The sequence below is a fragment of the Colletotrichum fioriniae genome (assembly GCF_027942845.1).
Source record: "Colletotrichum fioriniae strain IMI 355084 chromosome Unknown scaffold_17, whole genome shotgun sequence".
NCBI classification, from domain to species: Eukaryota; Fungi; Ascomycota; class Sordariomycetes; order Glomerellales; family Glomerellaceae; genus Colletotrichum; species Colletotrichum fioriniae.
Window position 1 is genome coordinate 897954 of NW_027076853.1, and position 26337 is coordinate 924290.

Below are 26337 nucleotides of genomic sequence, written 5' to 3' on the forward strand. Positions count from 1 at the left end.
TAGGGCGCAAGTGGAAGAATATAGCGTTCACTATTAACTTTCTACACCCGTGATTCACTACTATAGGATTTGAGTGTTGCAGTTGCATGGTGTCGTAAAAGCGCTAGCATAATACCAGCCAAGGGGGATTTATCACATGGGCTCTGAATACCCGAGAAGTGAGGCGAACACCTTGGGCACTTTTGTCTTCGGAAATTTCCCAGTGCCTATTCAGAAGAATAGAAAGCGAAAGCGATGGAAGCCACGACTTGAATATTTCACTCGGGAGACCCGATATTATCTTTGGCTTTGCAAGACCAGGACACCGAACCGGACACTTAATTTACAGTAGTTAGTTGAAGCTTACACGGCCAAGTCAGGACACGGATTTACACAAATGCGTGTCCTGTTTAGGTTACTTGAACCATGCGTTGATGTTGAACTAGTGCGGGACTTGTAGACAGCAAGCAACTACGGTAGTCACCGAGTCCATTCCGCAAAAGCTAGAAATCACGGAGCACTCCAAATCACGGAGCACTCCGTAGCGGACCGAAGACAACACTGAACTCATAGTTTACCGACTCGCGCAACTTCAACTACGGTAACATTCAATAGGTCTTCAAATATGATGCTTGCAATTTTTGATTGTGTCCGCACTGATCGAAAGCTTAGCAATTTTTAGACTTTTGGAGGAAAGCTTGTCAAAGATATTGTCGCAATGATTAGCCTAGTCGAAGAGCAATACCCAAATTCTGTAATCATCAGCGCTGAATGGAGTATTTGCAGAAATGATACTATTTTCAGGCACGTTGACTACCAAAACAGTCTTTTACTAAAAGTCTAGAATTTTATAAAAGGTATGGTTCAACCCGCCATGGAATAGGTATCCCTTTTCAAACATTCTCTTATCAACTTTCACTCGCTTCATCTAGCTTAGATCCACAATCTCATCATGCGTTTCGCCGCCACTACCATCGCCCTTCTGCTGGCTGTTGCCTCAGCCACTCCTGTTCCTAACCTGAACGAGGCGAACATCGTCAAGGACGCCGAAAGTGAGCTTTCACCTGCAAGAATCAACGACCGAGATCTAATGAATGATGTAGGCAAGCCCGTCGTAGACCTCGGCTTCCTCCAGGCTCATGAGACTCGCGATGTCAACCTCGCTGATGGTAAGAAAAGTCTCGAGACTTCAGCGCTTACACAAAGCTGACATTGAAAAGTTGTCGTGGCTAGGGCCTCTGATGAGGTCGAGAACTCGTCTGAGCGTCGTGGTATGCCAGTCCGCCCATGTTTAGCCAAGAAAAGACCGCTGACATAGTACAGCTATGGCCCCTGCCAACCACCAGAGTGGCCTATTCAAGGCTGGCAACGGTTGGGCTAAGAGAGTCTTAACCACTATTATCATTAATGGAGTCAACGTAGCTGTGACCGCTTGGTTCAACGACATCCACACGCTCATCGTACAGTTCAATGCCGCCTTCCCCAACGGTTAGTACCCAGCTTCCAAAGCGGACTCACAGACAGCTGATACTACCAAGCTCCTAACTTCGTCACCGCCGGAATCGAGGACATGTCTACCGGGATGGAGCGCTCCCCCTGGAAGATCTTCTGGGATGAGGCCTACACCCTAACCATCAAGCCCGGTGAAAGGTTCCAGTTTGACAACCAATTCGTGATGTGGTGGAAATAAGTTACGACCGAGCTCTCCTAAACCTCTCGTATAGGAAATCGTGGCAGCAAAATTACTTACATTGAGGTTCAGAGAAAAGCTCGTGTGCAGTATGGAGTCTCGACAATTCTCATCTCCGTGTCTGTTCGCGGTTGGAAATGCATTCTGCTTCGATTCCAGTACTGGTCACCAGCTGGCAAAGGGGGCTTGTAGACGTGAGGGTGGAAAATAGCCTTTTGCCTGTCATTCGTTATGTTTCAATCATTATATCCGGCAATATAGTCTTTTCACGCTAGAGGATTGGAACCTGAAGTGTTCATTACGATTATACGTGATGTCAATCAAACTACCTGGCACCTTCCAAAGCCAGGAGGTATTAAACATTGGAGCTCTTGGTTTTTGGCACATACACAAGGATGTGGGGCCTACAATGGGTCGGTGATGGGATGGACCTTAGGGAGCATCGGACGGAGATGACCCCTGATCTAGGGATCGAACCTTGCTCCAACCACATCACAGTGACCAATGACAACAGATCATCAGGGGTAATCAGTTCGCCAACAATGCGAAGGTCGAAAATTCCTGGAAGACTGATTTAGGACTGTTTTCTGATGCAAGGCCGCGATGGATGAGAAAAGCCATGGTCTGATGTTTCGCTGATCCGAATCATCAGGGAGAATCTCAAACGCGTCCAGTCACAAACATCGAAAGGTCTCGACCCATCCATAAAGAAACGCAAGTTCTCGTCAGCCCCATAAGACATTATGAAACGCATGGATTTCGAGTCGGAGGATTGTGGCGCCACTGTCAACCGGATCATTGCTCGGGGCTTGGCCTTGCATAGAACTGCAAAAGATATAACATACGGTAATCTAATGTAGGTTTATAAAGTTTGATTGCAGAGTCCAGAGCCTACCAAAAAGAGAATATTCTCGCTTACAACCGATAAAGTCGACAGTTGATTTTATTGCAAAAGAACAAGAAAATGAGCAACAAAACAGGCTCCAATGGGAGCATGGGCAACTCCAGTAATCCTCGCCCGGGACAATCTCCATTCCCGCCTTCCAATGCCCTTGTCCGCTCAACACCACCAGGTTCGCAGCAGAGCCAACCATATACAAGCTCATACAGCAACAACTTTGATCGGAGCAGCGCCAGATACAGCACTGGCAGAACTGATGAGAGCTCGCGCTACAGCCAGGAGACCACAGAGCCTCCGAAGCTTTCTCGGTCACCCCCGTCACGCCGGGAACAAAAGAAGCCCGAACCAAACAAGAACTGGGAGGACAGCATCTACGGGATGTACGGCGATATAAAAACACCCAGAGAGCCGCCACTTCCTCCACCACCGAGGCAACAGCAGCAGCAGCAGCAACGCCGCCGATATGAGCAGCCAGAAGAAGATGAAGGAAATAATTCCTTTGATGAAGAGGTACCACGGCAACCTGAGCCGAGGTCAGAACCTCAGAGACCACGCAATAGCCGGCAGCGACAGAATTCAAGACCAGAGCAGAGGCGCCAAAATTCACGACAAGATCAGCAAAGAAACGAGCAAGATGATGACAGAGATGAAGACGGAACGCGAAGGAGAGTGCACGTTAACATCGATATTGGTGGCGATGGAGGCCGCTCCTGGTCATGGACATCCGATTCACGTGGACCAAACATGGTCAACTTCGACAACACTCCCTTTGTCGGCGGAGGCTTCCCCTTTGGTGGTCGGAACAACAACGGTGGTAGGCTTCCTGTCAATATTCCCTTCGGCGGGGGACTTCCGATCAACCTTCCTTTCGGACTGTGATGGCGCAATTGGATATCAAACGAAGCGCATGTTTTTGACGAGGAGGCCTGGCAGTTACACGGCTCTTTAGGAATATTTCTCAACCTCATGTAACATATATCTCCATGTACCAATAGTCACTAGCCTCTACTACTTTGAAAACAATTTGCCCCAATTGCCCAAGGGCTTCATATTGACCTTGCATTCTCGCAGCATGTCCCAAATAACCGTGATAACGGTATCAAGCATCAAGATGCCATGCTTGTCCTCCCAGAAAGCCACCCTTTGCGCTGCTCTCAAGTTTGTGCAGAAGAGTGCTATTGCCTCTGGCCTCTGAGCGGCGACAGCACTCACGAGACCATCTAGCGTAGTTTCTTCGACGCGGCCAAAAGACGAGTTCACTGTAAGGTCTAGATGTCGTTCCTTTTGGCAACTCACTCCGGCACGCGAATAGTTCCGAATGATAGCTTCCTGAACATCATCTGTATAAGGAGTGACTAAGCCAAGATCCTTGACGTCGAACTCGTGCAAGGCCTTGTTCAGTGCGAGAACAGAAGTCGTCGCGGGAATCCCAGTTGCCGCAGTGATCTCCGCACATAACCTTTCATCTGCCTCAAACCCCAGCCAACCCGATGAAGTACCACTCCAACCGATCATGTCAACCTCAGCATCGGCCAGAAGCTGCGCCGCTGAGATCAAGTTGCCGGTCTGAAACTGGTCGAGCTCATCATCATCTAGGCTGATCTTGAGAACTCGAAAACGAGAAAAGTGAACTGTGACATCCGGAAGCCCGGAGACGATGGCTTGTGTGAGAGGTTCAAGGCTGGTATTGGAAGAGGGCGTAATAATTCCTAGCCTGATCTTCCGCGCCATATCCAGGGTGGTTCCGATGAAGACTTGGATTAGTTCGCGAGTGGATTTGGTATTCGTGGATCTATGGTAGTTGAGAGCTTCAAGTGCCCCTTGCCATGCATAATTGATCCATAAAGAGTGACACCAACCTTCCCCTCGTCGGCTAGCCAAGCACCGTTATCAATCATCGATCTACCCCGCACCATATTGACCCGCAAACTTGTCTGACTCTCGTGGGATGGAGCATGGATCAGCCGGGTGTTGCCTTCCTGCCGCCCATCTTGGTAACACCGTAAGTTAATCGCTGAGTTGGAGGAAACATAGGTAGGGTTTCAAGTCCAGTACATATTACCCCCGTGAACGAACTTCTAAGATTCCCTAGTTTTTCTGCGATATTCCTGTTTACTCCCCGTTTCTCAATGCGAAGTTTGCGTAGCTGTCTAGCAACCTCCTGAACTCGGAATCAGTCGCTAGCAATACATCGGGAGTATCCCACTCCACGACCTCTCCCTGCTTCAGAAGGAGCACCCGGTCATACTTTTCTATGAATCCCAGACGGTGTATGACGGAGACTACAGTCTGTTTCGAAAACTCTTCCTCGATAATTCGCTGCATCTTATCTTCGGTGTCTTGGTCGACGCTAGACTGGTGTCAGTTGATGGATGGCATTTGAGTCTTGAGGAAAATCCCGTACCTGCTTGTTGCTTCATCCAAGATCAGGATCTGGCTCTTCTCGATTATGGCACGCGCCAACGCTAGGAGTTGTCTTTCCCCTACTGAGAACCCATCGGCATCGAGTTCGCTGTCCAGACCACCTGCCATACCGATCTTGCCCAGGAGGCCGACTTTTTCAAGCGCTGCTTTGATCGCGTCGCTACTTTCGCGGGCGTGTGGATCCATGTTGAATCGGACGCTGCCCGGGATGAAGAATGGCTCCTGAGGTATGACGTTGATTCGCGAACGTACTTCCGCTCTCTCCAGACCTTCAAGATCTATGCCGTCCACGGAGATTTTCCCGTCGGTAACTTCAATCATCTGAAGCAGTGAGAGAACGAATGATGTCTTGCCGCTGCCTGATGGCCCACAGACTGCAATCTTCTGACCGGATGATATTGAAAGTGTCAAGTTCTTGAGAGTTGCGTCTCCGTCTTTTGTGTATCTCGCAGTAACGTTCTCAAAGGCGATGCGACCTTGCATTGGCCATCTTTCGGGAGGAACACCAGAGCTTTCCAGCTCACGCTCCTCGGAGGGCGTTGTCTGGGCGAACTCTCGTATTCTGGCCACAGCACCGATGGAAGTTTCCAAAGCAGTCCAATTCTTGATCGTTGTCGCGAGAGAATTATTGAACCCCAGAACCAAGACCATGGAAACACCAATTGCTCCGGGAGAAAACTTGTCAGTTATGGACGTCGCCATGCTCACGATTATGAGCGCCAGAGCCCCAACAACAAGATCCAGAACGAGGGCGAGCCATTGTTGGATACAGGCTAGCATGTAATGGGGCTTTTGTGAGGTGTTCAGGAGCTTTGTCGCCTGCTCCTCAAAGTTCTCCTGCCATTGGTAGGCACGAATAGTAGCAACGCCTTTGAGAGTTTCAAGGAAGTGGGTGTAGATTGGGGCCTTGGCTTCGATGTCGAGGAGACGGACTTGGCGAGAGGTGCGGAGATAGTATCGTTGAACGAAGAAGAGAACTCCAAATAGGAGAGGCACGGATGTCGCCAAGTACTTACCCATGACACATAATATGATAAGCTTCACGATGCAAGCGCAAGCATCTTCAAAAGGTTCAGCGCAGCCAGACAGTGGTTGAAAATCTTTTTGAAGACAAAGTACTTACTCGAAGCAAAGTTGATAGCATTCGACGGAAGAGTCACATCAACCAGGTTGAGATCTTGGCTAAATCTAGATCACGGAGTGGTCAGATTCATGCTTGCCTGTAGCCTAGAGACGTCTGTGTAAGACATACGTACCTATTGGTGATGGAACCTGTATCAGTGGACTGGAAAAAGCTGAGAGGTGCCCTGAGATGGTGTTAGCGTACACGACAGCAAAAAGACGTAGGTTCTCGCGCTACCTTAAGCTCGTGTGCAGGAGATCATGATGTAGACTCATGGCCGTCGCACTTATGATCCGTATGAAAAGCAGCCTGCCCATTATCGTCAGCGGCACCTAATCTCAGAAACAAAGGCCGTTTATAGTCTTACCAGCATTCCACAGAAAGCCCAATGCATGCCATCGCGAACAAGAGTGCATAAACCCCAAGATACATGCCGAGGTTGTCATTTGGCCGTTTTTCGTTGGCTTCAACCCACCATTGAAACCAGATATCTGAGTTGTATGTCAGCGCGATATGAGCAATGTGTGGGAGTCTCCGAGAACTGACTTGTAAAGCCACTACAAAATGCCTCGGTGAAAGTGGCAAAGACAAACGAGCCAACTACTAACCAACCAGCTCGCTCGAAGTAGTACTTGTAAACTGACCAAGAGCCGTTCTGGCGCAGCCTGTCCTCCTCAGCGTCCAGTGTTCTTTGGATTTGCGTGGGTTTCACAACTTCGTCAGCTGGCTCCGAATCTTCACCGCTTGGAATATTCTCGTCGTCTTCTAGTCTCGATTTTGTAATAAATTCAGATGAGCTAGCAAGAACCTGCTCATATGGACCTTGGCTCAGAACTTCACCATCGGCGAGGACTATCAGCTCATCTGCATGTCGAAGCAGTGCACCTTTTCGCTGTCAGTTGGGAACTTCCGAATTGACGGTATCTTCTTCCTGGGGGTAATCTTACGGTTGTGAGTCGCAAGAATGACGGAGATCTTATTCCGTCGGAAGTGGCCATCTTCGCTGAAGAGACGGCTTGAGATCTGGCTGACACTTCTGGAATCGAGGCCGCTGAGGACGTCATCGAGAACTACAACTCGGTGTCTGGAGTAGACAGCGCGAGCCAGTGCCTTGCGAAAATGTCAGATATGGCAGCACTTATACCCCTCGAACCCAACTCACCACACGCTGTCGTTGCCCTCCGCTCAAGCCGACGCCATTACTGCCAATGATATACAACTCTCCTCCAGGCATGTTCTTCACATCGTCAGTCAAGGAGCACAGCCACAAAACTTGGTCGAACCATTTCGGATCATGATCCAAGCCACCAGTGATGTTCCTTCTCACGCTGTCGTTCATCATCCACGGAGTCTGCGCGCAGTAGGCGATACCTTGAGTCATGCAATCTCTGGTCCCAGTACTGAATGATGTCTCTCCAAGGATACTTTCCATGAGGCAAGACTTTCCGCATCCAACAGGGCCTACGACCATGATAATGCCTCTCTTTATCGTCAAGGAAAGGTCTTTAAAGACTGCGTCGGAATCAGGCGACCAGGATATTCTTGCGTTACAGAACGAGATTATTGAACCTTGCGATGTTTTGTGGACTGAATGGTCTGCAAGTTCGATACTTGTCCTGTTCAAGATGGTGACTGAAGAGCGCGGTGGAGGCGTCGATTGTTTCTGCAGTGAGCCTTCGTGTCCTTTGAGACAAAACATCTCGATGCGCTTGAAGCAAGCCACGCCTTGTACAATGTTAGGCACAAATTGGCAGAATAGCAAAAGCGGTTCTGTCAAGAGGCCGATCAAAGATAGAGCAGTGAAGGCATTCGTCGTCGTCAACGTTTGATCTTTGGTGATGACTGCGATTATACTGTAGATGACAAATGTCGCAAACGGAGCGAATTCGACGGGAAGGTTTGCTGGGAAGAATTCAGCTATGAAGCAGGATACCGGCAACACTGGAAAAAAACCCTACAAACAAGAATCTGAGAAAGGACTAGTTTGCGAAATTTCTCTGAGGTCCTTAATTCGATTCGTCGCAAGTCTGTGATAGTGGTCGACAACACGCCCGAGAGACCGAGCATCTTGATGGCCTTCATATCGCCCAGCATTGAGGCCGTGACAGCCACTCGCTTCTGTAAACGTTCAATCCAGGCCGTTTGAGCCCTTCCAATGGTCTTAGAGACGGGTATGACGCCAAAAGCGCAGACTTTTGATACCTTATTAGCGCTGCAGACTTCAAAGCAGTCCTTGATTGACCTACCGATGGAAATGACGACTGGTACTACAGATGCAGAGGCTATCTGTCGTTGCAGGAGGAATACTGCAATGCCGACTTCCAGAACCGCAGCCCAAATCTGATGAAGGTTGTTAAACGTGAGTACGATGCGTTCAATATCTGTGCCCATCAAAGTAACCGCAGCCCTGTCTTTCAAGTCATCTGCTTTGAGAGAGACGGTCTGTCTAAATATCATCGACATCAGCCCTGCTCGAAGCATCGTCGTGAAGCGGAACTGGTGGCGAGAAAATGCAGCTCGAGAGACCGCTAGACCGAAATATGTAAGTACATATGCCCCGACAAGTGCTTGTCCATATCTCTCAGATTCTGGTGTCTTGGGCGTTTGCATGTATCTCACTGTCGCCGTGATGAGGAACGGCTGGCAAAACGTGAACGCAGAGAGAAAGAGACGCGTTAGAACGCCGGCTATGAGAGCCCCGCGATAGGCGTAAAAGCTGGAGCGAATCAAAGCATGGTACTTCTGCCCCTTCCGCTTCGACCACGCGGCATCGAGGCTTGATCTTGCTCTATCTCCAGCTAAGTCTTTGTCAACTTCCGGCATATCCCGAATGTGAATGACCCGCGAGTAGCCGAGACGGAAGAAAGGCATAAGCCACGTGAAGAAGCTGCGGCCCCAGAAGCCAGTTTCTTCTTCTTTCGTGAGAGTCCGGTACTCTGTTCGCAAGAATCGCTTCTTGCCGATGGACTCCAAAGGAACGACAAGGATCGTGAGAATGATGATGGCAGTCCAGAGACCTCTGGGTGCTCCGGCGCCGGTGATGAGCCATAAGGTTCTGAGGCGCGGTAGTGACAGTATGACAGAGGCTGAGAAGTAGAGTATGAGCAAGTCGGATGGGCGGGTAGAGCGTTGGTCTTCGAGGAATGAGTGAAAAGTAGCGGCAAAAACGGCGATGAAGTTGAGAATTCTCGCGGCCATTGAAACTTGCGTTCGGAGAGCCAATGACCTGGTGTCAGTTATGACGAAACTGAGATGAAGTGTAGTCAAGATGCTCAAGAGAGCCTACGTCTGTGTTAGTATTTTTGAGTTGGATGAAGTGAGTTCCTCAAGTCGAAACCCACCAATTTGAACAAGGCAAGTCTGTAAGTGGCTACTTTCACCGGTGTCCGTGCAATGGAGAATATTCGAAATGGAATGAGTAAGAGAAAGACTACCGAAGGGATGATATGAAAGACGGCATCTTCGAAGAGAAGAGTAAAGTCAAAGTGACGACAGTTGTAGTCGATGCGAGGGCCGAACTGATTGTCACTGCCCAAAGGGCAACTGGTATTAGTTGCCATGATCCCAGCTTTTGGGGGTGTATCACGGTCAACTCCATCCAAATTCTAGGACATTCGGTGCGAATGCGGACCAGCCGAGTATTTCAAGCCTCGAAGCTGAGAAAGGGACTTTCGTCTTGTGGCACCATGTACGCCATGGTGAGCAAACCTCTTACATCAGACCCTTCACTTCCCAAATGATTGCTGTGCTATGCTCAGTGAGGCAGGTCAATCCGGTTCAGATAGTCACTGATTGGACACCATCGAATCGATATTGACCCGAATATGCGTTGCTTATGTCGTCGCGTCCCGGTCCCGGGAAGCGGGTCCTACCACATGGAGTGCAAAAAATCGCCATCTTAGGAATGGACAAGAACGGCGGCGGAAATAAGACTTAAGGAATTGGGGTCAAACAATGGGGACGTGAATTGAGGAGGGGACTGGGGGTGCCGATGTCGTGATTGATGGGCCCCTCTTTCCTCCGTCCCTCGGTTCTCCACTCGGGGGACCAAAACCCGGAACGTCCACCACGCCTTCAGGCAGGCACCGTACCTGAAGGTACTTTCCCCCGGACCATCCACCACTGATCCGGATCCCTCCCGGCCTGGGACTGACGCACGCAAACATGCGCGTTCCTGACCTTATCAGCAACGATAACGCAATCTCGCAACGCACACGTCAACGTCACACAACGTCCACAGTGATAGCTGCATCTGCAGCTTCCTCATCACAATCTGCATCACCAGAAGTGGAAAGCATACCTCCACCGGTCTCAACCAGAGCAGGTCCACCCAACAAGAAACGACGTACCACGCAAACAGCACCCCATCTCACGCGGAGAAAACGCGCAGCAACAGCGTGCCAGTTCTGCCGTCTCCGCAAGACGAAATGCGACAACGTCCATCCCGTATGCGGGTTCTGTCGACATCACCATGCGACCTGCGTGTACGGCGACGAAGAGAAGGGTGAGGAAGGAAGAGAGAGGGTAGCTGATGCTGCCCAGGCTCAAGATGAAGGCATCGCGAGTTCACTCATCTTGGAAAGACTAGATGAAATCAAGCATTTACTGCAGAAATCAGTAAGCCCATTGCGTGACCAGCCGGCATCGATGGTGGAAGCTGCGGTATCTCAGGCGGAAACCCATCAAATAGATGGGCCCAGGTTTCACCGGCATAGAAACAACAGTGAGCCCCATGAGTACTTTATGGACGAGCATGATCATCACGGCGAAGAAGCTTCCCGCACGCTATACTCGGCCCTCCGCTGCGAGTCTATGCTACGGTGGCCTATCTTCGAGGGCATCATACCAGAGGACGACGCACGAATAGAATCCTTCATTCTAGAATTCGGCACCGACATGACCGATGATGGCCTAGATCAGCCCAGCAATTCCTCGGCGCTCAACGGATCAGGTATCCAAGAAGATGCTTTCGCTCCCCTTTGCCGGAAGTTTCTCACACATGTCCATCCCCGTAACCCGATTCTCGAGAGCAACGAACTTATAGCCCACGCCAAACAAGCAACTGAATACGGCATCAAGTGGGATGCTCCATCCTGTCTTGTAGTAAGAGCTCTCCATTCGCCCTTTCAGCACCCCTTGAACCCAATCAACTGATACCAACCAACAGCTCCTCGCCTGCGCCTTAGCAAGTCTGACAACTCCCTGGATCCCACCGCAAGAAACCACATCCATGACCCAAACCGACGTATCAGAGACCCCTCTCCCACCAATACTTGAACCACAGGACTGCGGTATCGCAGAGGCGTACTACCTCGCAGCATCCAAACGCATCGGCCTCCTAGGTCCCTCCATCCTTGACATACAGTGCCTGTTCCTGGCCTCCATGTACGAAAAGTGCCGCCTTCGGCCGCTACGAGCTTGCTTCTACATCCAACAGGCCTCGACAAGACTGCAAGCCCATCTGCTCCGGCGAGGACGACGGCCGTGGAGGGGGCCCAGTGGACGGGAAGAGCCGACACAGCCCCTTGAGCAACGATTATTTTGGTCTTGCTTCAAGGCTGAGAAGTGAGTAGCCTCCACCTTCTCTATGTTACCGTATAGTGAGCGTCTTTCCACTGACGAAAGTAGCGAGATCCTCCCGACTCTGGGCCTTCGACCAAGCGGCCTTGAGGACTTCACTTACCCAGACTCCTTCCCTGCACCTCCTTCGACACTCTCCATGGCGACGCCTCCCACCATCATAGTCAACGCGTTATCCGCCAACCCCTCAGACTACGCCTGGTCACCATTTTCAGACCCTCAACATCGCTTGGAAGAAGAACGCAGTTGGCTTTACTACCTCGCCGAGATCTCCCTCCGGCGGACGATCAAAAGCACTATGTCCGTGTTGTACCGAAAAGGCGAGGCCTACTGGCTGAGGAACGAAGATTTATTAGTCCGACAATATGACGAGTTTGAAACGGAAATTTCGCAATTGTGAGTTTCTTCTACCCCGCTCATCCATATTATTCGTGTAATTCCTGTTCTTCCGACTTGAATTCCCCAGTCTTGGCGAGCCTCAAAGCACTGCGAATAAATCTCCGAGGAATTCAGCACAGCAACCACCCCAGCCGAATGCCGAACTTACACGCCTCCCAGACACTCCCATCTTCCGCCCCTGATCCAATTCACCGAACACGACTACCCAGACAACGAACTCGCATTCTACCTCCAAGGCCGGTTCCAAGGTTGGCGCGAATCAACCCTCCGGCCGCTCCTCTACTGCGCCATCCATGGAACCCATAGCCGTGGCCAACATGGCCAGAGCCAGCAGCACCCTACGAACCCGCGCGTGATTCACCTCGCTCAAAGAGCCGTCGACACTTGCGCCGCCATGATCGTCAAAACGGCGCACCACCACCGCCATGGCGGAAGCTGGTTCGTCGCCCGCCGCGCATTCTCCTGCGCCGTCATGGTCCTCGCGGTCGTCGCGGCAGAGAACCGCCCTGTGGACCCGCCCTCGAACTGGAACTCTCTCGTGCGGCTTGCGCTGAGGGTTCTCGGGCGATGGGGCAGAGAGGCGCATGATCTCGAGCGCATGCGGGAGACGCTCCAGCGGCTCTTCCACAGAGTGCAGCAAAAGGTGGGTTCCGGAGTGGCGGTATGAGGTGCCTTGGGCGCCGCGTGGCGCTCGGGCTTAAACTGGACGTAGGTACATGGAAGGCTTTTCATTCCGCAGGAAGAGGCAATAGACGTTCGAATCACATGTCTATCCGTCACGTCCTTTGCAAAATGACGTCGACTTTATATAGTCCCGGAAGATTGGCCGTCCGCACCCTTTGGGTATTGATTCGGGCAATGTATTGCCGGATAGTAGGGGCTGCAAAAGTGTGCTGAAGAAGGATTGGATTGCTCTGAGTAATTCTGGGCTGGCCAAACTACTTTCTACGGGGTTAACTATAGATCTCTGCCCCTTTGGGTAGACCTTGAGCCAGCACGCAGAGCGAGCGTATGAAGGGCATGCCCATAGGCAGCCGACTAAGAATCATCCATCTCCCAGCTACTAGACATGCGTCCTAGAGAAAAGCTCTCCCCTTCCGCTCCCGGGAAGGAATTAAGTCCGAATACTCGCCGAGGCCCAAAGGGTACTCACCACTAGAAATGCAAGCTCAGTTAGACGATACGGCGTGACTGCGGGCGTCGAAGGCAAATGTGAGTCCAGCTACACCAGTGACAGACCTGATCTCGCCTGTGAGGAAGCCAAGAAGCGCAAGCGACCCGAACACAAGAATCCAGAGCAACCTAAGTATGCATGAAAATCAGAACCGGCAGCTTCACCCTCTCAGAGAACAGCTACATGAGGTGTACCCACGCAAAGGGTTAGTGACTTTGAATGTATTCGTACCTCGCAGCGACCCGAAAGCACGTACCAGAGTAAGGCATCATTCATTATGGTGTTTGCGAACCTTTACAAAAAAGTGACCTGGTATCCGCAAGTGTAGTTTGCTCTTCGGGAGCCCCGTCCCTGCAGAATGCAGCCAAGAGATCCGAGACCCGCTCAACTTGCCCCAGTCCAGACAAGACCACGAAATGCCGAAGCCTCAGCCCGACGTAGTGCTACAGGTGGTGCCGGAAAAGGTACCCAGCAGGGTGCATGAATAATGAATGCATATGTCATCTTATTCCAATGTTTTGTTATTTTCATTACTCTCCAAGGGCGCTACTCGCCATTGAGAACTCAGACCGCCACAGGCACAATCATTTAGAAAGCAATGGCAAATGTAGAGAACGTCGTGTTCAACTTTTTTTTAGTTGTATTAACAGTTATCTTCGTGCGGTAGTGTAAACTAGTCACAATCGTGACGACTATGTTATCCCCCACGCGCCATGCATTCCACATCAACATTTCGCATTACAAGTTGTTAAGATGTGTCCAAATTGAACCCAACTTCAGAGATGCCTCCCAGGTTATTCACCCGGTAAGACGGGTAATATACTAGGGGTATAGATAAAAGTGAAAATGGACATTAGATAGACGCGCACTTAGACGTTGGAAGTGCGACGCTCAATGTTGTCGACATGGACCTTGTCGAGGACGCCGTTGCGGGCGACCTGAGAGGCAAAAGTCTCATGGGGCTTCCACTTGGCGGAAGTGCGGGGAGTAGTCTCCTCCATCATCTTGTCGACCTGCTCCAAGGACAGGCCCTTGGTCTCGGGAACCAGGAAGTAGGTGTAGACCAGGGCGCAGGTGCAGAGACCACCCCAGACGAAGAAGACTGAAGACTTGAGGTTGCCACGCTTCTCACCGACCATGTAAGGGGTGATGACGGCAATGATGGTGTTCCAGAGCCAGTTGGAGGCAGTGGACAGAGCAACACCGCGGGAGCGGATGGGCAGAGGGAAGACCTCACCAATGAGAATCCAGGCACCGGGTCCCCAGGTAGAAGCGAACCAGAAAATGAAGATGGCGATGAAGGCGATCTGGGCGTTGACGGCGGGAATGTTGTCGGCGATGCTCTTGGTGGCATCGTTGGGGTCCGGGTGAGTGTGGTTGAAACCGACAGTGACACCAATGATGGCGACAAGGAACTGGCAGATGGTCATACCAGCGGCACCCCACAGAAGGATGGTGCGGCGACCAAAGCGCTCCACAGTCCAGAAGGACAAGGGGGTGGAGCAGACGTTGACGAGGGTGAAGACGAGAGAAATCAAGAAGGTGTTGCTGATGGCACCAGTGGACTGCAGGAAGGGAGTCGAGTAGTAGAAGATGAAGTTGACACCGGTCCACTGCTGCATCATCTGGAGGGAAGTACCGAGAATGGTCTTGCGCAGGTTGGAGTTGGCCTTAAAGACGGAACCGCTGAAGCAGTTGGCCCACGAGCCGAACCAAGTGGCAGAGGGAATAAGCTGGCGCTCGTACTCCTCGTTGGCGACGATCTCAGCAAGCTCGACCTGGATGTACTCGGAGTTCTCGGGCTGGCCACGAAGCTTGGAAAGGGAGGCGGCGGCATCGGCGAGTCTGCCCTTCTTGACGAAGTATCTGGGGGAGTCGGGGAACAACATGAGACCACCACCAAGGATCAGAGCCCAGGGGAACTGAATGGAGATGGGGATGCGGTAGGCGCCAGTGTCGGTGCGGTCCTTGGTGCCGTAGACGACGCAAGCAGCCAGGAGAAGACCGATGGTGATGCAGAATTGGTATCCGGCGACGAGAGCGCCACGAACCTTCTTGGGAGACTATGGATCTGTGTTAGTGGAATACTCTGGGATTCGCGAGGGCGCAAGTGTGAAAACTTACAATCTCAGACATGTACAGAATGACAACGGCGGACTCAAAACCCACACCAATACCAGCAATGAGACGACCGGTAACGATGGGAGCAAGAGGCGAAGAACCGACACCAGTGATCATCTGAATGACGACACCGATCATGTAGATGAAGCAGCCAAGAATAACAGTCCACTTGCGTCCCATCCAGTCGGCAACGTCACCAGCAATGAGAGCACCGAAGAAAGTACCGCAGGAAAGGATAGAGACGATGAGGGAGGTATCAGATTCGCCAATGGCGGTGGCACCCTTGCCCTCGACGGCCTCGATGAAGTTGATGGAACCCAGGACACCGTTGATGTAACCGGAGTCGTATCCGAAGAAGATACCTCCAAAGGAGGCAAAGGCGCAGATCAGGTAGGCCTTCCATGTGACGGGGGCCTCAATCTGGTCGACATTGTCGGTGACGGCGAGGCCCTGGACGGGCTCGCGCGTAACGCCGGTTTCTTTCTCCATTGTGGAGGTTGTTGCTGATGTTGTTCGCCTCGGGAGCTTGGCGATGGTTCGAGCTGATTGTATGGGTAAGGGGAGGGCGAGAGGAAGCTTGTCGGAAGAGTTGTTGGCGAGGAAGCTCGTGAGGAAGGGAGGGGAGCAAGTCAGAAAGTGAGGGCGAGACGAGGACCTTTTATCAGTCTTGGTGTCACGTCCAGGAAGGTGCAGAGGAAAAGGTAATGCTACACAGCTGCGTCCGTGTCAGTCCGCCTGTCTGGCATGGGGGTGTGTGTGTGGTAGTACCGACTGATGGACTGGGGACTGAGAACTGGGGGGAATTGGAGAGACTAGGGGAGGGGGCGTGTCACCAAGACTCGAGTCTGGAATGGGGAATGAGAATGGAACGACAGGCCAGGCCGATGCAAATGGGTCAGTCAGACTTAGACAGAGCAGAGCAGCGCAGCCTGCCGTGTTGGCGATGAAGACCTTACTACGCCTATGCCTATGTCTACGGAGTAGGTACGCAGTATGCGTATGGACGTGGTGAAGAGGAGTGTTGTGTGTGAGTGTGTGTGGTGCTTCATCTCCCCATTCCGAGGGTCTGCAGGTCACAGTTCATCGAGAATGAGCTCCCATTGGGTTAACCCCGTTGGTTAGCCGTCCCCATATTGAAGCTCCTGCTAGCTCATGCTTAATAGGGCCGATAACTCTTGGGCAGGCGTGGAGGCCGAGGGGGAAGGGGAGGGGTGGGAGACTAAGGTAAGAAGAAGGTACGAAGGGGGGTGAGAAGGGGACTCCCGACGAGTTGGGAAGGGGCCGCGGGGCGGGCAGGCCACGGGGAAGGAGGGAAGGACGACGAGGGTGGCAGTCAATCAGTCACGAGAAAGAGAAAAAAGTGTGAAAGAAACCAGGAGAGGTACAAGGCACCAAGGGCACTTGGAAGGAACTGCTCCTCGTCCAGGCTAGCGCGCGATGTGGGAGGTACCTTCCGTCGCACACAATGGTCCTTGGGCAGGAAGGTTCCTTTAATCCTTCCTATGTACGGGGTGCCATTTCTTGGTTCTTCACTCACCTGACGATAGCAACCTCAAGGTGTCATTCCGCATTGCGGTCGTACTTGCTCTTCAGGTACGAGGATGAATACGCAGAGCTCAATGAGTAGACTGACTACCTTTAATTTTGGTCTGGTTGTTTGGGCATGCAATTGTTGCCAATGTGGTAGCGAACAATTGGGGAAACCACGACGCGGTGACTGAAGAGGCACTTCCCCAATTGCCATTGACTTTTAGGACTTCCGTCGGCTAGAGGGAATCACCTGCCACGGCAGCCGACGAGTAATATTATGGTTAGCTAGGTAGGTAGACAGGCGGGAAGGAACGATCGACTCCCTAGAAACAAGAATGCAAATGTACTACAGGCTCCCATAGCACGCACAAAAGGTACATGAACAGAAAAGAATTGGAAATCGAGTAGAAGCAGCGTCCACTTGGTAAGATTTGAATGACTCTAGGTAGACCAAAACCATCAGATCATCAGTTCCAGGCAGATCTGGACTGAACACGGCCTCACTAGCCGTGACCGCAGCAGAGGAGAAAATAATAGTTTAGCGGCCGATGCCCACTACCTTGGTCGACAGATTGACTCGTCAGTGGCGCGCGATGACCGGCAGTCCACTACAAGCGCTAAAACATTTGGAAAACCAAGAGCCAGAGGGGATGGCAAGTCAAAGGGGGGAGAGCCATTTGTTAGCACACACGATTTATTGGAATTGGACGTGAAAATTAGCCACTGGGGAACAATAACTGGGGGAGACCACACTGGCCCGGGGACTCCAGTCTTCAGCTGTCTGGCCCCCCGGGGACCCCCTTTCGTGCCCAACATGGAGAGCGCAGCCACCAGGTCACGGGGGTTCTTTCCCAAGCACCAAGCCCCCAAAGAATGCCCCAAGCAGAAAAGAGACCAAGAGGAAGAAAAAAAAAAAGCTGGGGAAATGGATTTCGCCGTTGTCTCGCCGTCGCGTGGCGTTTTGCGGGGCGGGGCCCTGGAGACTTGGTCATCTTTTTTTTACTGATGAATCGACGCTAGGCTCGATCCAGACCCTTGACCGCTCCCGGCTCTGCTGTTTGCCCATGTTCTGGCAGTTCAGGTCTTTTGCGCTGCGCCGGAGAAGAGCGTGGGCACGGGACACGACACGATTTTTTTTCTCTGTTCGTGTCCATCCGTTTACTGCTATTTTCACTCGATGTTCGGCTCGTGTTGGAATAGGACGAAGAAAAAGCACTGGGGCTCTGCTGATCTGGGTCCGGTCTCGACCCTTCGGCTCGGGTTCTCGGGTCTGACAAAGAATCTGTCAACCGGAGATCAAGCAAACGGACCAGACGAACGATTGGTCTCGGTCGCTGTTTGTTGGTGGGTGGTTCTGAACTTCTGGTAGGCTGCAGCAAGAGGTTCCAAGTCGCGACTCGTCGCGTCTGTCTCTGGTTGCAATCTCATGAGGATGAAAGATGTCTAATTGAATACCTACCAAACACCCTGCACACCGAAAACGATGCGCTGGAATCCCCAAAGTCTAAACGCGGAAAGTGTCACGTAGTCGGACCGGTCGTTTCGAGGTCATTTGACGATCCTGACGAGCGTAGTTGGATATGCTTTCATCGCTTGCATCGCAGCAAGCGTCAAATAGACGAATCGTCCGCCCGCAACCCTGGCTTAGAAAGGTCTTGGAGTCTGGAGATGCGTGACACTTCCCTCCCCATGGGTCATGGCCGGCGCAGGACTGCGGCGGGGGAGGGGGCCAGCTGTGCGCCAAGCGTGAACGTGCCGGGCTTGGCCCCGAGCTCATGCAGCGATAATCTGCATACCAAGACGCGCCTCTCTCTCGCTCTCCAGAGTTTCCAGAGTTGAGGACGCCCATGGTCAACGGACGGACGCCCAAGAATGTCATCGACACGGCACTAATCATCTACGCCGCAGGGAGGGGAACGCGGAAGGGAAGGGAAGGAAAGCGGCGACGGCGAACATGGGCCAGGCATGCAGTAGTCCTGGCAGACAACGGCAGACTTGATGAGATGCGCCCGTTTCTGGCCAAGCGCCCGGTTGCTGTGGTCCAGTGATGACATGCCCTCTCCTTTTCCTACCTAGTGGTCCTGGTCAAAGTCATCGTCACCGTTTGACGTGGTTTTGGTATGAGTGTTTGACTGTATGTGGACTAACTCAGAGGTGCGGTTACCTGCTTACGTTTGATGACCTCCTGAATCTCACGATCGCTTCATGTAATTTCAGAATTTTCACCAACAAACGGCCGACTGAAGGAGAGTGTCAGAGTTTTCTCCCCCTAAAACTCCCGATTATCTTCATTCGGGTTACTTTCACCCGCGTTTGGTGGGGTCCCCGAGGGGTATTCTTTATCCGACATGAACCTGTCCCGTGAGAATAAGACCCAGTGGGCCTGTCACAGCCATGGCCCAACGATTAAAAGTAAGGAATTCCCATAATTCCATAATTCCATTGAAAAAGGTGCCCCCGTGGAGAAGCAGACTGGAGACTTTTGGCATAGGGACTTGGGGAAAGCGCCATAGAAGCGCCGAAGAGGCAGGCAACAAGCGTCCAACCTACCTAGTTCTTGCCAGTTGGTGCCAGACTGCCACTCCACACTAATCTTCAGGATACGTACCGACAAAGTACCGAAGTATCTTCCCCGGCCACTTTTGTGTGGCGCTCATTGGTTCCGCCGCCTCCCTTCTTTTCCACATCTTCCCCCAGGTGTGGTGAGGCCCCTTCCTTTTGGGTCTTGGTCTGGTGAGCCACCGGTTCCTCCCTCCGATTCGCCCAGATGTCAATCCCAAAACATGACACACCCAGAACCCCCGGTCCCTGTTGCCCCGTCATCCTTCCGAGAAGGAAGAAAGTCTTCGTAAGGAATTGGCAATGTCTTGCCTTGACTTGCTCGCAGCCTTCCACGTCGGCGCGTCTCTCAGTCAGGCAATTGGATGATGCATCACTAATTCGTTCGCGCAGGCGGCCTGCGTCCGACTCTGGCGCGCCCTTCTCTGCTACCTACCTATTTGTGCCTCTGCGACAGCCCCCCGTGACTGGCGATACTTTGCGACACGATATGATACGATGAGATTGGGTGGTGAATCTGCGGCTGGACTCAGACATCACGGCAGAATTGCTGTCTCTAATTGTCAGCAATCGAGGCGCCCGTGTGGCTTTTCTTCCCTTGCCGCTCCCTGGCCAAACATCTCCACTGCCGTCGTTTAACGGACCATCTGGTTCAGCGCCATGTCTCTTCAGCCGCCGACATCCGCCAGGTCATTCGTTCGTGATGAGATGGGCACATGTCGACCAGTACGCTCGCTGTACGAACAAGTATGGATTCCGATCCTAAGGGCCACCCTAGTCCAAGCCGCAACGTTGGATCCCCAAGGGCTCTCCCGCATGCTCTCCTGCAGCCCTCCAACACGTCTCTCCCTATCCGTGGATACCACAGGCTTCAATGCCTTACGCCGGAGCTCTCGACGCTTTTTTGTGAAGCTCGCTTGACTGTTCTTGGCTCGACTAGCCCATCTTCAGTCTTCAACACCTACAATCAAACTCGCTTAGACGGTTATTTGAAGCTATTCGGGCCATTCGACCTCGCCAAAAACTTACAACCACAGTAGCTTTGCTAGCCGCTGCATCTCACTATCCGGACTGCATGAGATGGATGCAACCCCGTGCAATCCATCCCATCTTCATCCCGCACTTTCACGCCCTCCCCCAACTTCTCCCCATCTCATCCAACTTTTTTTTTCTTCCCCAAGCTTCCCCATCATCTCACCTCCAATCCCCCGGCCCCGGCCCAAAATGGGACAATGCTCGGTGGTACTCGATGCGCTAACGACCTACAGATCCCTCTATTCGGAGTCTACTATGGCAGACACTTCGTCTTGGTGTCCAATTTGGCCGAGTTCCTGTCCGTTGTGGATCGCCTCACATGCACCTTCAGACGCCGTCTGTCTCTCTTTCTCTCCGCCTGGAGATATCGGGGTCTCCAAGCAACCCCATATCTCCAGCTTCACGAAGCCGGTACCCAATCACGACATTGCTTCCGCTAGATCGTGCGCTTGCTCGTCTGATTCCGCGGGTGCTTTCGGGGCTCCGCGCCCATCATTCAATGAGCCGTACGAAACAGCCGTACGAAGACACCGCCTATAATCGAAAGAGTCACGTCGTACCACCACCCCACCCGAGTCAGCGCACGTTGCTGTTAAGAGGGCCCAAAGTCCGAATGACCAACAAGTTTTGCTCCCCGGCGCTCCAGATTTGGGCTCCCTCCCCCCCGGCGCCTGTTCGCCAGTGGGTGCCTTCCGAGCCATCCCTGGTCGGCCTCCGTACCCAGGTGCTTACTTTTACCTGTCACGGCCGTGATATCGGCCCGTCTTTGATGACGGCCCCATTCAACCATGCCCGAAATCACGACAGCGGCCTGTCAACACTGGCGCGTCGCCTTGCCTTGCCTGCTTCAGTGCTTCATCGCCTCGGCTTCCGGCCGAGTTTGGGCTTGGTCTCGATTCTTTTTCCCCAGCCCGCTCCCCTCGTGCTTCTCTCCAGGACTCCTCTTTGTTCTTCCCCATGGGAAACTGGTAAAACGACCGCGTTTTCGCCGGCCGCCTGATCTCTGACGCACCGTTCGTCTCGGAACTTGAACTACAGATACGAACAAGCTTACAAACCGCCAGACCGGTACCAATAGACCGACAGATTGTCACCGCACCGCAGACTCTGTCACTCCACGGGGTCTCCGGACGCGGGCACGGTGTCGGTCTCCGCTCGGAAGGATTTTTCTCTCCAGCAAACCACGAACATCCAGATTCTCTCTCCACTGCGGAGAACGTATCATTAAACACCCCTGCGACCCCTGGTGGATACTTCCAAGGAAGAAAATATCACCCCCAAGATCTCTGCTGAAGACTTGCTGACACAGCCTGAACCATGGACCGTGAACCTCACACGATGTTCATCACGTGGTGTGTCGACCCAGACTTGAAGTTCGTCCGCTATTTTGCTCGCACGGGGCCGCCATGAACACAGGAAAAGCACAGGCTGCGGTACGCTGCACGTCCATCCCAGCAACCAGGCCATCCCCAGCCCATCCCGAGTTCTCGGTACACGTGAGTCGTAGGGCCCTTGAGTGGCAACGCCAATCCGCGTCTTTGGTGTTGGCCGATGATTCTGGCGCCGTGCACGCACGATCGTTGTCTCTCCCCCCATTCCAAATGCCCGTCCTCTTGGCTGCCAAAGCTAACGATCGATAGGTAGTGTAGATGGATCCAAACCACCGGATTCTAGCGTGGTAGTCAGGTGCAGCTGTGGCCAGGTCCAAGCTCGACCCTTGTCCGGCACCGCCGCCATCGAACCTCGGAACTTGTCGTCGTCACTGACCTGTCACCAACCCGCCGACTAATGGAAGCTGTTGACTAACACCTTCGCCATGGACTGATCTCGACCGGCGGCCGGCTCCGTTGGCCTTCCGCAGTGCCGCACCGCTACGTTACCCTCCATCCGAGTGCCGCTGCGGTATCTAGCCTTTGCCTTCCGCCAATCCCAACCATCTTGCAAATTCAGGGTCTCTCTGCTCGCGGGGTTGAGGTTCTTTTTGTCATGATGACTGGTTCGATCATTGAGACAATGCAGATCTGGGGTAGCCGCCATAAAAGCGCCGCAGCGCGCCAAGTCGAGGTGCTCAGTAGCAAAAGAAGAGAGCTATTGAAGGATCAAGCCAATCGAATCCCCTCGTGGCTTGTCACCTGCCAGCTAGAAGCGCACAGGTCGAAGATCAGCCACCCGATTCCTCTGCCACCCCCCAATGGCCGTGCTTTCTCCTTAGAGTCGCAAAAAGACTCTAGACACTCAAAGGCTGCATAGTCCCTCAATTGGAATTTCTCAGGTATCACAGGCGACAGGCGGGCACGGTGGGCAAACCAAGTGGTTGGACCGGGGCTTTTCTCCTTCGTACACAGCCTCGCCAGCATAAGCATTCTTCACAAAGAATTAGGTCACGCGCGAGTGTGCGCCGACTTCCAAGTCCCAAACGAGGGTTTGACACTACAGAGGCACCCTTTGTCTGGCCGTAGGACTAGCAACACGCTTCTGTCGTGGTCGATTCTCGATTGCGGGGTTGGTGTCTGTTAGTGTCCGGTGCAGAGTCTTTCCCGCCGCTCTGAAGAGCTAGAATTAACCAATTTTCTGTAAATCAATTCCCAATCAATACTTAGAATGGTCCAGTGTTTTTCAATCTACTTGTCGCAGAGCTGTGAAGATCAGAGGTGTCGCCAATCGAACTAACCCTAATTACTCTGTGATCTGTATGCATTCTCTCGATCTCGTGACACTATGGTGCGACCCCAACTTGAGCTCTCTTAGTGACACTGCAGCTCATTGACGATGCCAATGGTAAGCTCGACTTTTTGAATCGGCTCAGCTGCAGTTTTTTTTTCCTGGCCGGGTGGCGCTTTTTGGTCTAACTACTTTACCATGTCGTGTTTGCCTAACACTCTGGTCCGGGTCCGTCCCCGGCCCCCCGTTTTCCTGCCGGTAGTCGTCGGTTAAAAGTGGCGAAAGATGCAAGGGCTTGGAGGGGTCTTGGCATCAGCCATTTTTGGTTCGGGCGAAGATGACAACGGGGATGAGGTGGTGTGTTTATGGTGATTTGGCTGGTGATGTTGAATCTTGATGGGTTGATTGATGTGACTGGGGACTCGGTGAAATTGCATGATGGGCAAAGTTTACAACTTTATGTCTTCCCCTCCGCCTTGGTTGCGTTGAAATTCGAAATCATTTGATTCTCATGAATTAGGTTTGAATGATTATGAACTTTCCATTCACGCGACATTTTGAGTCTTTAACGTATATCAGCGACTGTGCCTAGTGTATAGTTTCTAGTATCACAAGTTGATGCGATTCAATAGCAGCAATCTGAGTAACCTTGACAAACAATATGGGAACCTCGATCATGCTTAGAGACGTTGTGACTCCTCCCGGTCTCGTGCAATAGGTGCTCTTTGTTGTTCTCTGACTTGGGGTCTTCATCGTCGTGAATGGCTTTGAGCTATCCTACCGGGGTGGGATATGGTGAGATACAAATAGTTTCAATGCAGTGTGATTGAAAGGCGTCATGGCAATTTCAAGCCTGCTCAAAAAGATTCAGGCATATGACATAAAGAAGGAATATATGAGGTTGTTGAGAATAATAGAATTCTTGCAACTCCAAAACACCAGGCAATTCTCACCTGTAGCCACCTCTGAGCTGTCTCTCCGTGACTGTTGTTTCAGCTCATCAACTCCTTGATACGTTTCGTGACTATTGGGCATGGTCATTGTCGATCCAGCAATCTTGTCTTTGCTTGTCTAATGTGACCTCGGACCAATCTCCACCTTCTCAGATACGTTGTTTTGACACGCCTTGAGGGTTAGCAAGTAACTTTCATCTCCAAATCCTGTGTGTAATAACGCCTTTGGGTCTGAAGACACGTACCACGAGCCCGGTACCGCACTTAAATGCTCTATAAATGAGACCTAGGCTGGAAGACTAGGTGCTTGACCCGTCACCCAGCTGAGCGTCTTTGTGAAGGGCCGGGATCTCATATGCGAGCATGGCAACCAGCAATATTTGGCAACTGGTTCCAACCTGATGCTATACATCACAGCTAGGTACCTTACTATAAGTCTCGACTTGTAGCTTGATAGTGAATAACTTCATCATGTAGGTCTCTCTAGACCACGGTCGCAGAATCGAGGACGGCAAACAATGTGTTTTACAGAATGATGGCATGTACATGGATCGTAGGGCTTTGGCGCAGTGCCCTGAAGTAGATGCGCCTTATCTTTGATATCGGGCAATCTGTATGGGGCGAACCCGAGTTCGTAATTCGCTGCTTCAAATCATGCTGTGTCCAATCTGGTGATGTGCAGCCGCTGAGTGTGGCTGCCTCATGCAGGCTGAGCGACAGGGCAGATTCTACCCCTCTTCTATTTCCAACGTTGAGTTGTCTACCGTCTTTCTTGGCCTCACCACGTCTATCCTTCTCTACTTCTCCCTGTTTCTCCGCCATCCTCACTACTTCATCCGAGTATCCCGAAACTCGGCTAGATTTCACAGAATTCACAACTATCCAGGTCTGCCCATTTCTCTGACTCAGGGAAACACGGCCTGAGCAACGCCAACATGTCAGGTCTCGAGGCTCTAGGCCTGGCATGCAATATCTTTCAAATCATCAGCTTCGGCCGCGAGACTGCCAGCCTGGTCAAGCGTATATACCGAGATGGCACCATCGATGATGTCCTCGAGGCGAACGCCAAGGATCTCGCTCAACTAGCATCACACGTCCAGACTCTTGAAGTTCCAAAGAAGCCGACCAAGCAAGAGCACCAGTTGCTCGAGATCGCCAAAAAGTGCCAGGCTGTTGCGCGAGACTTGACGGAGGAGATCGCGTTCATTGTCGGCCACAAGAAGAAAGGGAGCCTTGCTGCTACAATAAAGGTGGCTGCCAAGGCAAACTGGCGAAAGAGACGGCTTTATACCATGGAGAGGAAGTTGAACGATGCTGAGAGGCTGATGCAGAGCGGTCTGCTTGCGCGGATCTGGTAAGTCTACGAGACCTGCATTCCCCATGGGCCACATTTCCAACTAACGCATTTTGCTTCCTCATAGGCAGAAGACCGATACCATGCACGTTGATCTGAAGTTACTCGATAACAACCTACAACACTTCCTGCAGCAATATCAACAAGGTCACAGAGACGTGGCTGATCTGGTTTCCGCAGAGATGTTCAGAACACGCAATCACGTCACCCACGAATCACAAAAGGCCACTGTCCAGATTCAGTTACTGGTAGATAAGCAGTCTGCGGAACTTGATAAAACTATACGGAAATCGAATCAGCAAGTCTCAAATGAGATGGCAGCTTTGAGCCTTGACAGAGACCGAGAGGCTAAACGTCGACGTTTTCTTTCAAGCTTTAAATTCCCGGGGATGAACGAGCGCCGGAACCAAGTCGGCGAATCATGTGAGGGTACATTTCAGTGGATTTTCGCAGATGACATGGGAATGCTCGAAGATCCAGACAACGATTCAGAATGGACGGATGGAGAAAGCGAAAGCTCCGAAGGAAGCTCCAATTCTACAGATAATTCCTCGGACTGGACATATGATGCGGAGGAGCAGGACAATGCTACATATCAAGATGGCGGCATCCGCTGGGACTCATTTATCGACTGGCTCAAATCTGGTAGTTCTATTTTCTGGTGCAGCGGCAAACCCGGCTCGGGAAAGTCTACGCTGATGAGATACATCATATCCGACCCACGAACAAAAAGCGCACTTGAGGTGTGGAGTCCCGATGTGCATCTGATCTCGCACTTCTTTTGGCGGCCGGGGAGTCCCATGCAACAAAGCATGAGGGGCATGTTCTGTTCGATACTGTACCAGCTTCTGGCA

At 52.0% G+C, this 26337-nt stretch overlaps 7 protein-coding genes across 7 annotated transcripts; 3 read left to right on the forward strand and 4 right to left on the reverse strand.

Moving 5' to 3' along the window:
• Nucleotides 1-931: 931 nt before the first annotated feature.
• Nucleotides 932-1669, forward strand: N0V96_011451 (uncharacterized protein; the record flags this gene model as incomplete). Its single annotated transcript, XM_053192140.1, has 4 exons — nt 932-1148; nt 1200-1250; nt 1303-1467; nt 1518-1669. The coding sequence occupies 4 exons, from the start codon at nt 932-934 to the stop codon at nt 1667-1669; spliced, it is 585 nt and encodes a 194-aa protein (XP_053050304.1).
• A 1909-nt stretch (nt 1670-3578) lies between these two features.
• Nucleotides 3579-4301, reverse strand: N0V96_011452 (uncharacterized protein; the record flags this gene model as incomplete). The annotated part of the gene is made up of 1 exon (XM_053192139.1): nt 3579-4301. One exon carries the CDS (start codon nt 4299-4301, stop codon nt 3579-3581), a length of 723 nt encoding a protein of 240 aa, XP_053050303.1.
• A 381-nt stretch (nt 4302-4682) lies between these two features.
• On the reverse strand, nt 4683-6014 carry N0V96_011453 (uncharacterized protein; the record flags this gene model as incomplete). The annotated part of the gene is made up of 2 exons (XM_065759277.1): nt 4683-4920; nt 4975-6014. 2 exons carry the CDS (start codon nt 6012-6014, stop codon nt 4683-4685), a joined length of 1278 nt encoding a protein of 425 aa, XP_065612174.1.
• Nucleotides 6015-6034: 20 nt separating this feature from the next.
• On the reverse strand, nt 6035-9315 carry N0V96_011454 (uncharacterized protein; the record flags this gene model as incomplete). Its single annotated transcript, XM_065759278.1, has 5 exons — nt 6035-6171; nt 6730-6882; nt 7065-7227; nt 7280-7354; nt 8737-9315. 5 exons carry the CDS (start codon nt 9313-9315, stop codon nt 6035-6037), a joined length of 1107 nt encoding a protein of 368 aa, XP_065612175.1.
• A 2032-nt stretch (nt 9316-11347) lies between these two features.
• On the forward strand, nt 11348-12763 carry N0V96_011455 (uncharacterized protein; the record flags this gene model as incomplete). Its single annotated transcript, XM_053192137.2, has 3 exons — nt 11348-11682; nt 11743-12093; nt 12256-12763. 3 exons carry the CDS (start codon nt 11348-11350, stop codon nt 12761-12763), a joined length of 1194 nt encoding a protein of 397 aa, XP_053050301.2.
• Nucleotides 12764-14139: 1376 nt separating this feature from the next.
• On the reverse strand, nt 14140-15880 carry N0V96_011456 (uncharacterized protein; the record flags this gene model as incomplete). Its single annotated transcript, XM_053192136.2, has 2 exons — nt 14140-15333; nt 15395-15880. The coding sequence occupies 2 exons, from the start codon at nt 15878-15880 to the stop codon at nt 14140-14142; spliced, it is 1680 nt and encodes a 559-aa protein (XP_053050300.1).
• Nucleotides 15881-25064: 9184 nt separating this feature from the next.
• N0V96_011457 (uncharacterized protein) lies at nt 25065-25735 on the forward strand (the record flags this gene model as incomplete). Its single annotated transcript, XM_065759279.1, has 3 exons — nt 25065-25483; nt 25551-25667; nt 25720-25735. The coding sequence occupies 3 exons, from the start codon at nt 25065-25067 to the stop codon at nt 25733-25735; spliced, it is 552 nt and encodes a 183-aa protein (XP_065612176.1).
• Between the last annotated feature and the right edge of the window lie 602 nt (nt 25736-26337).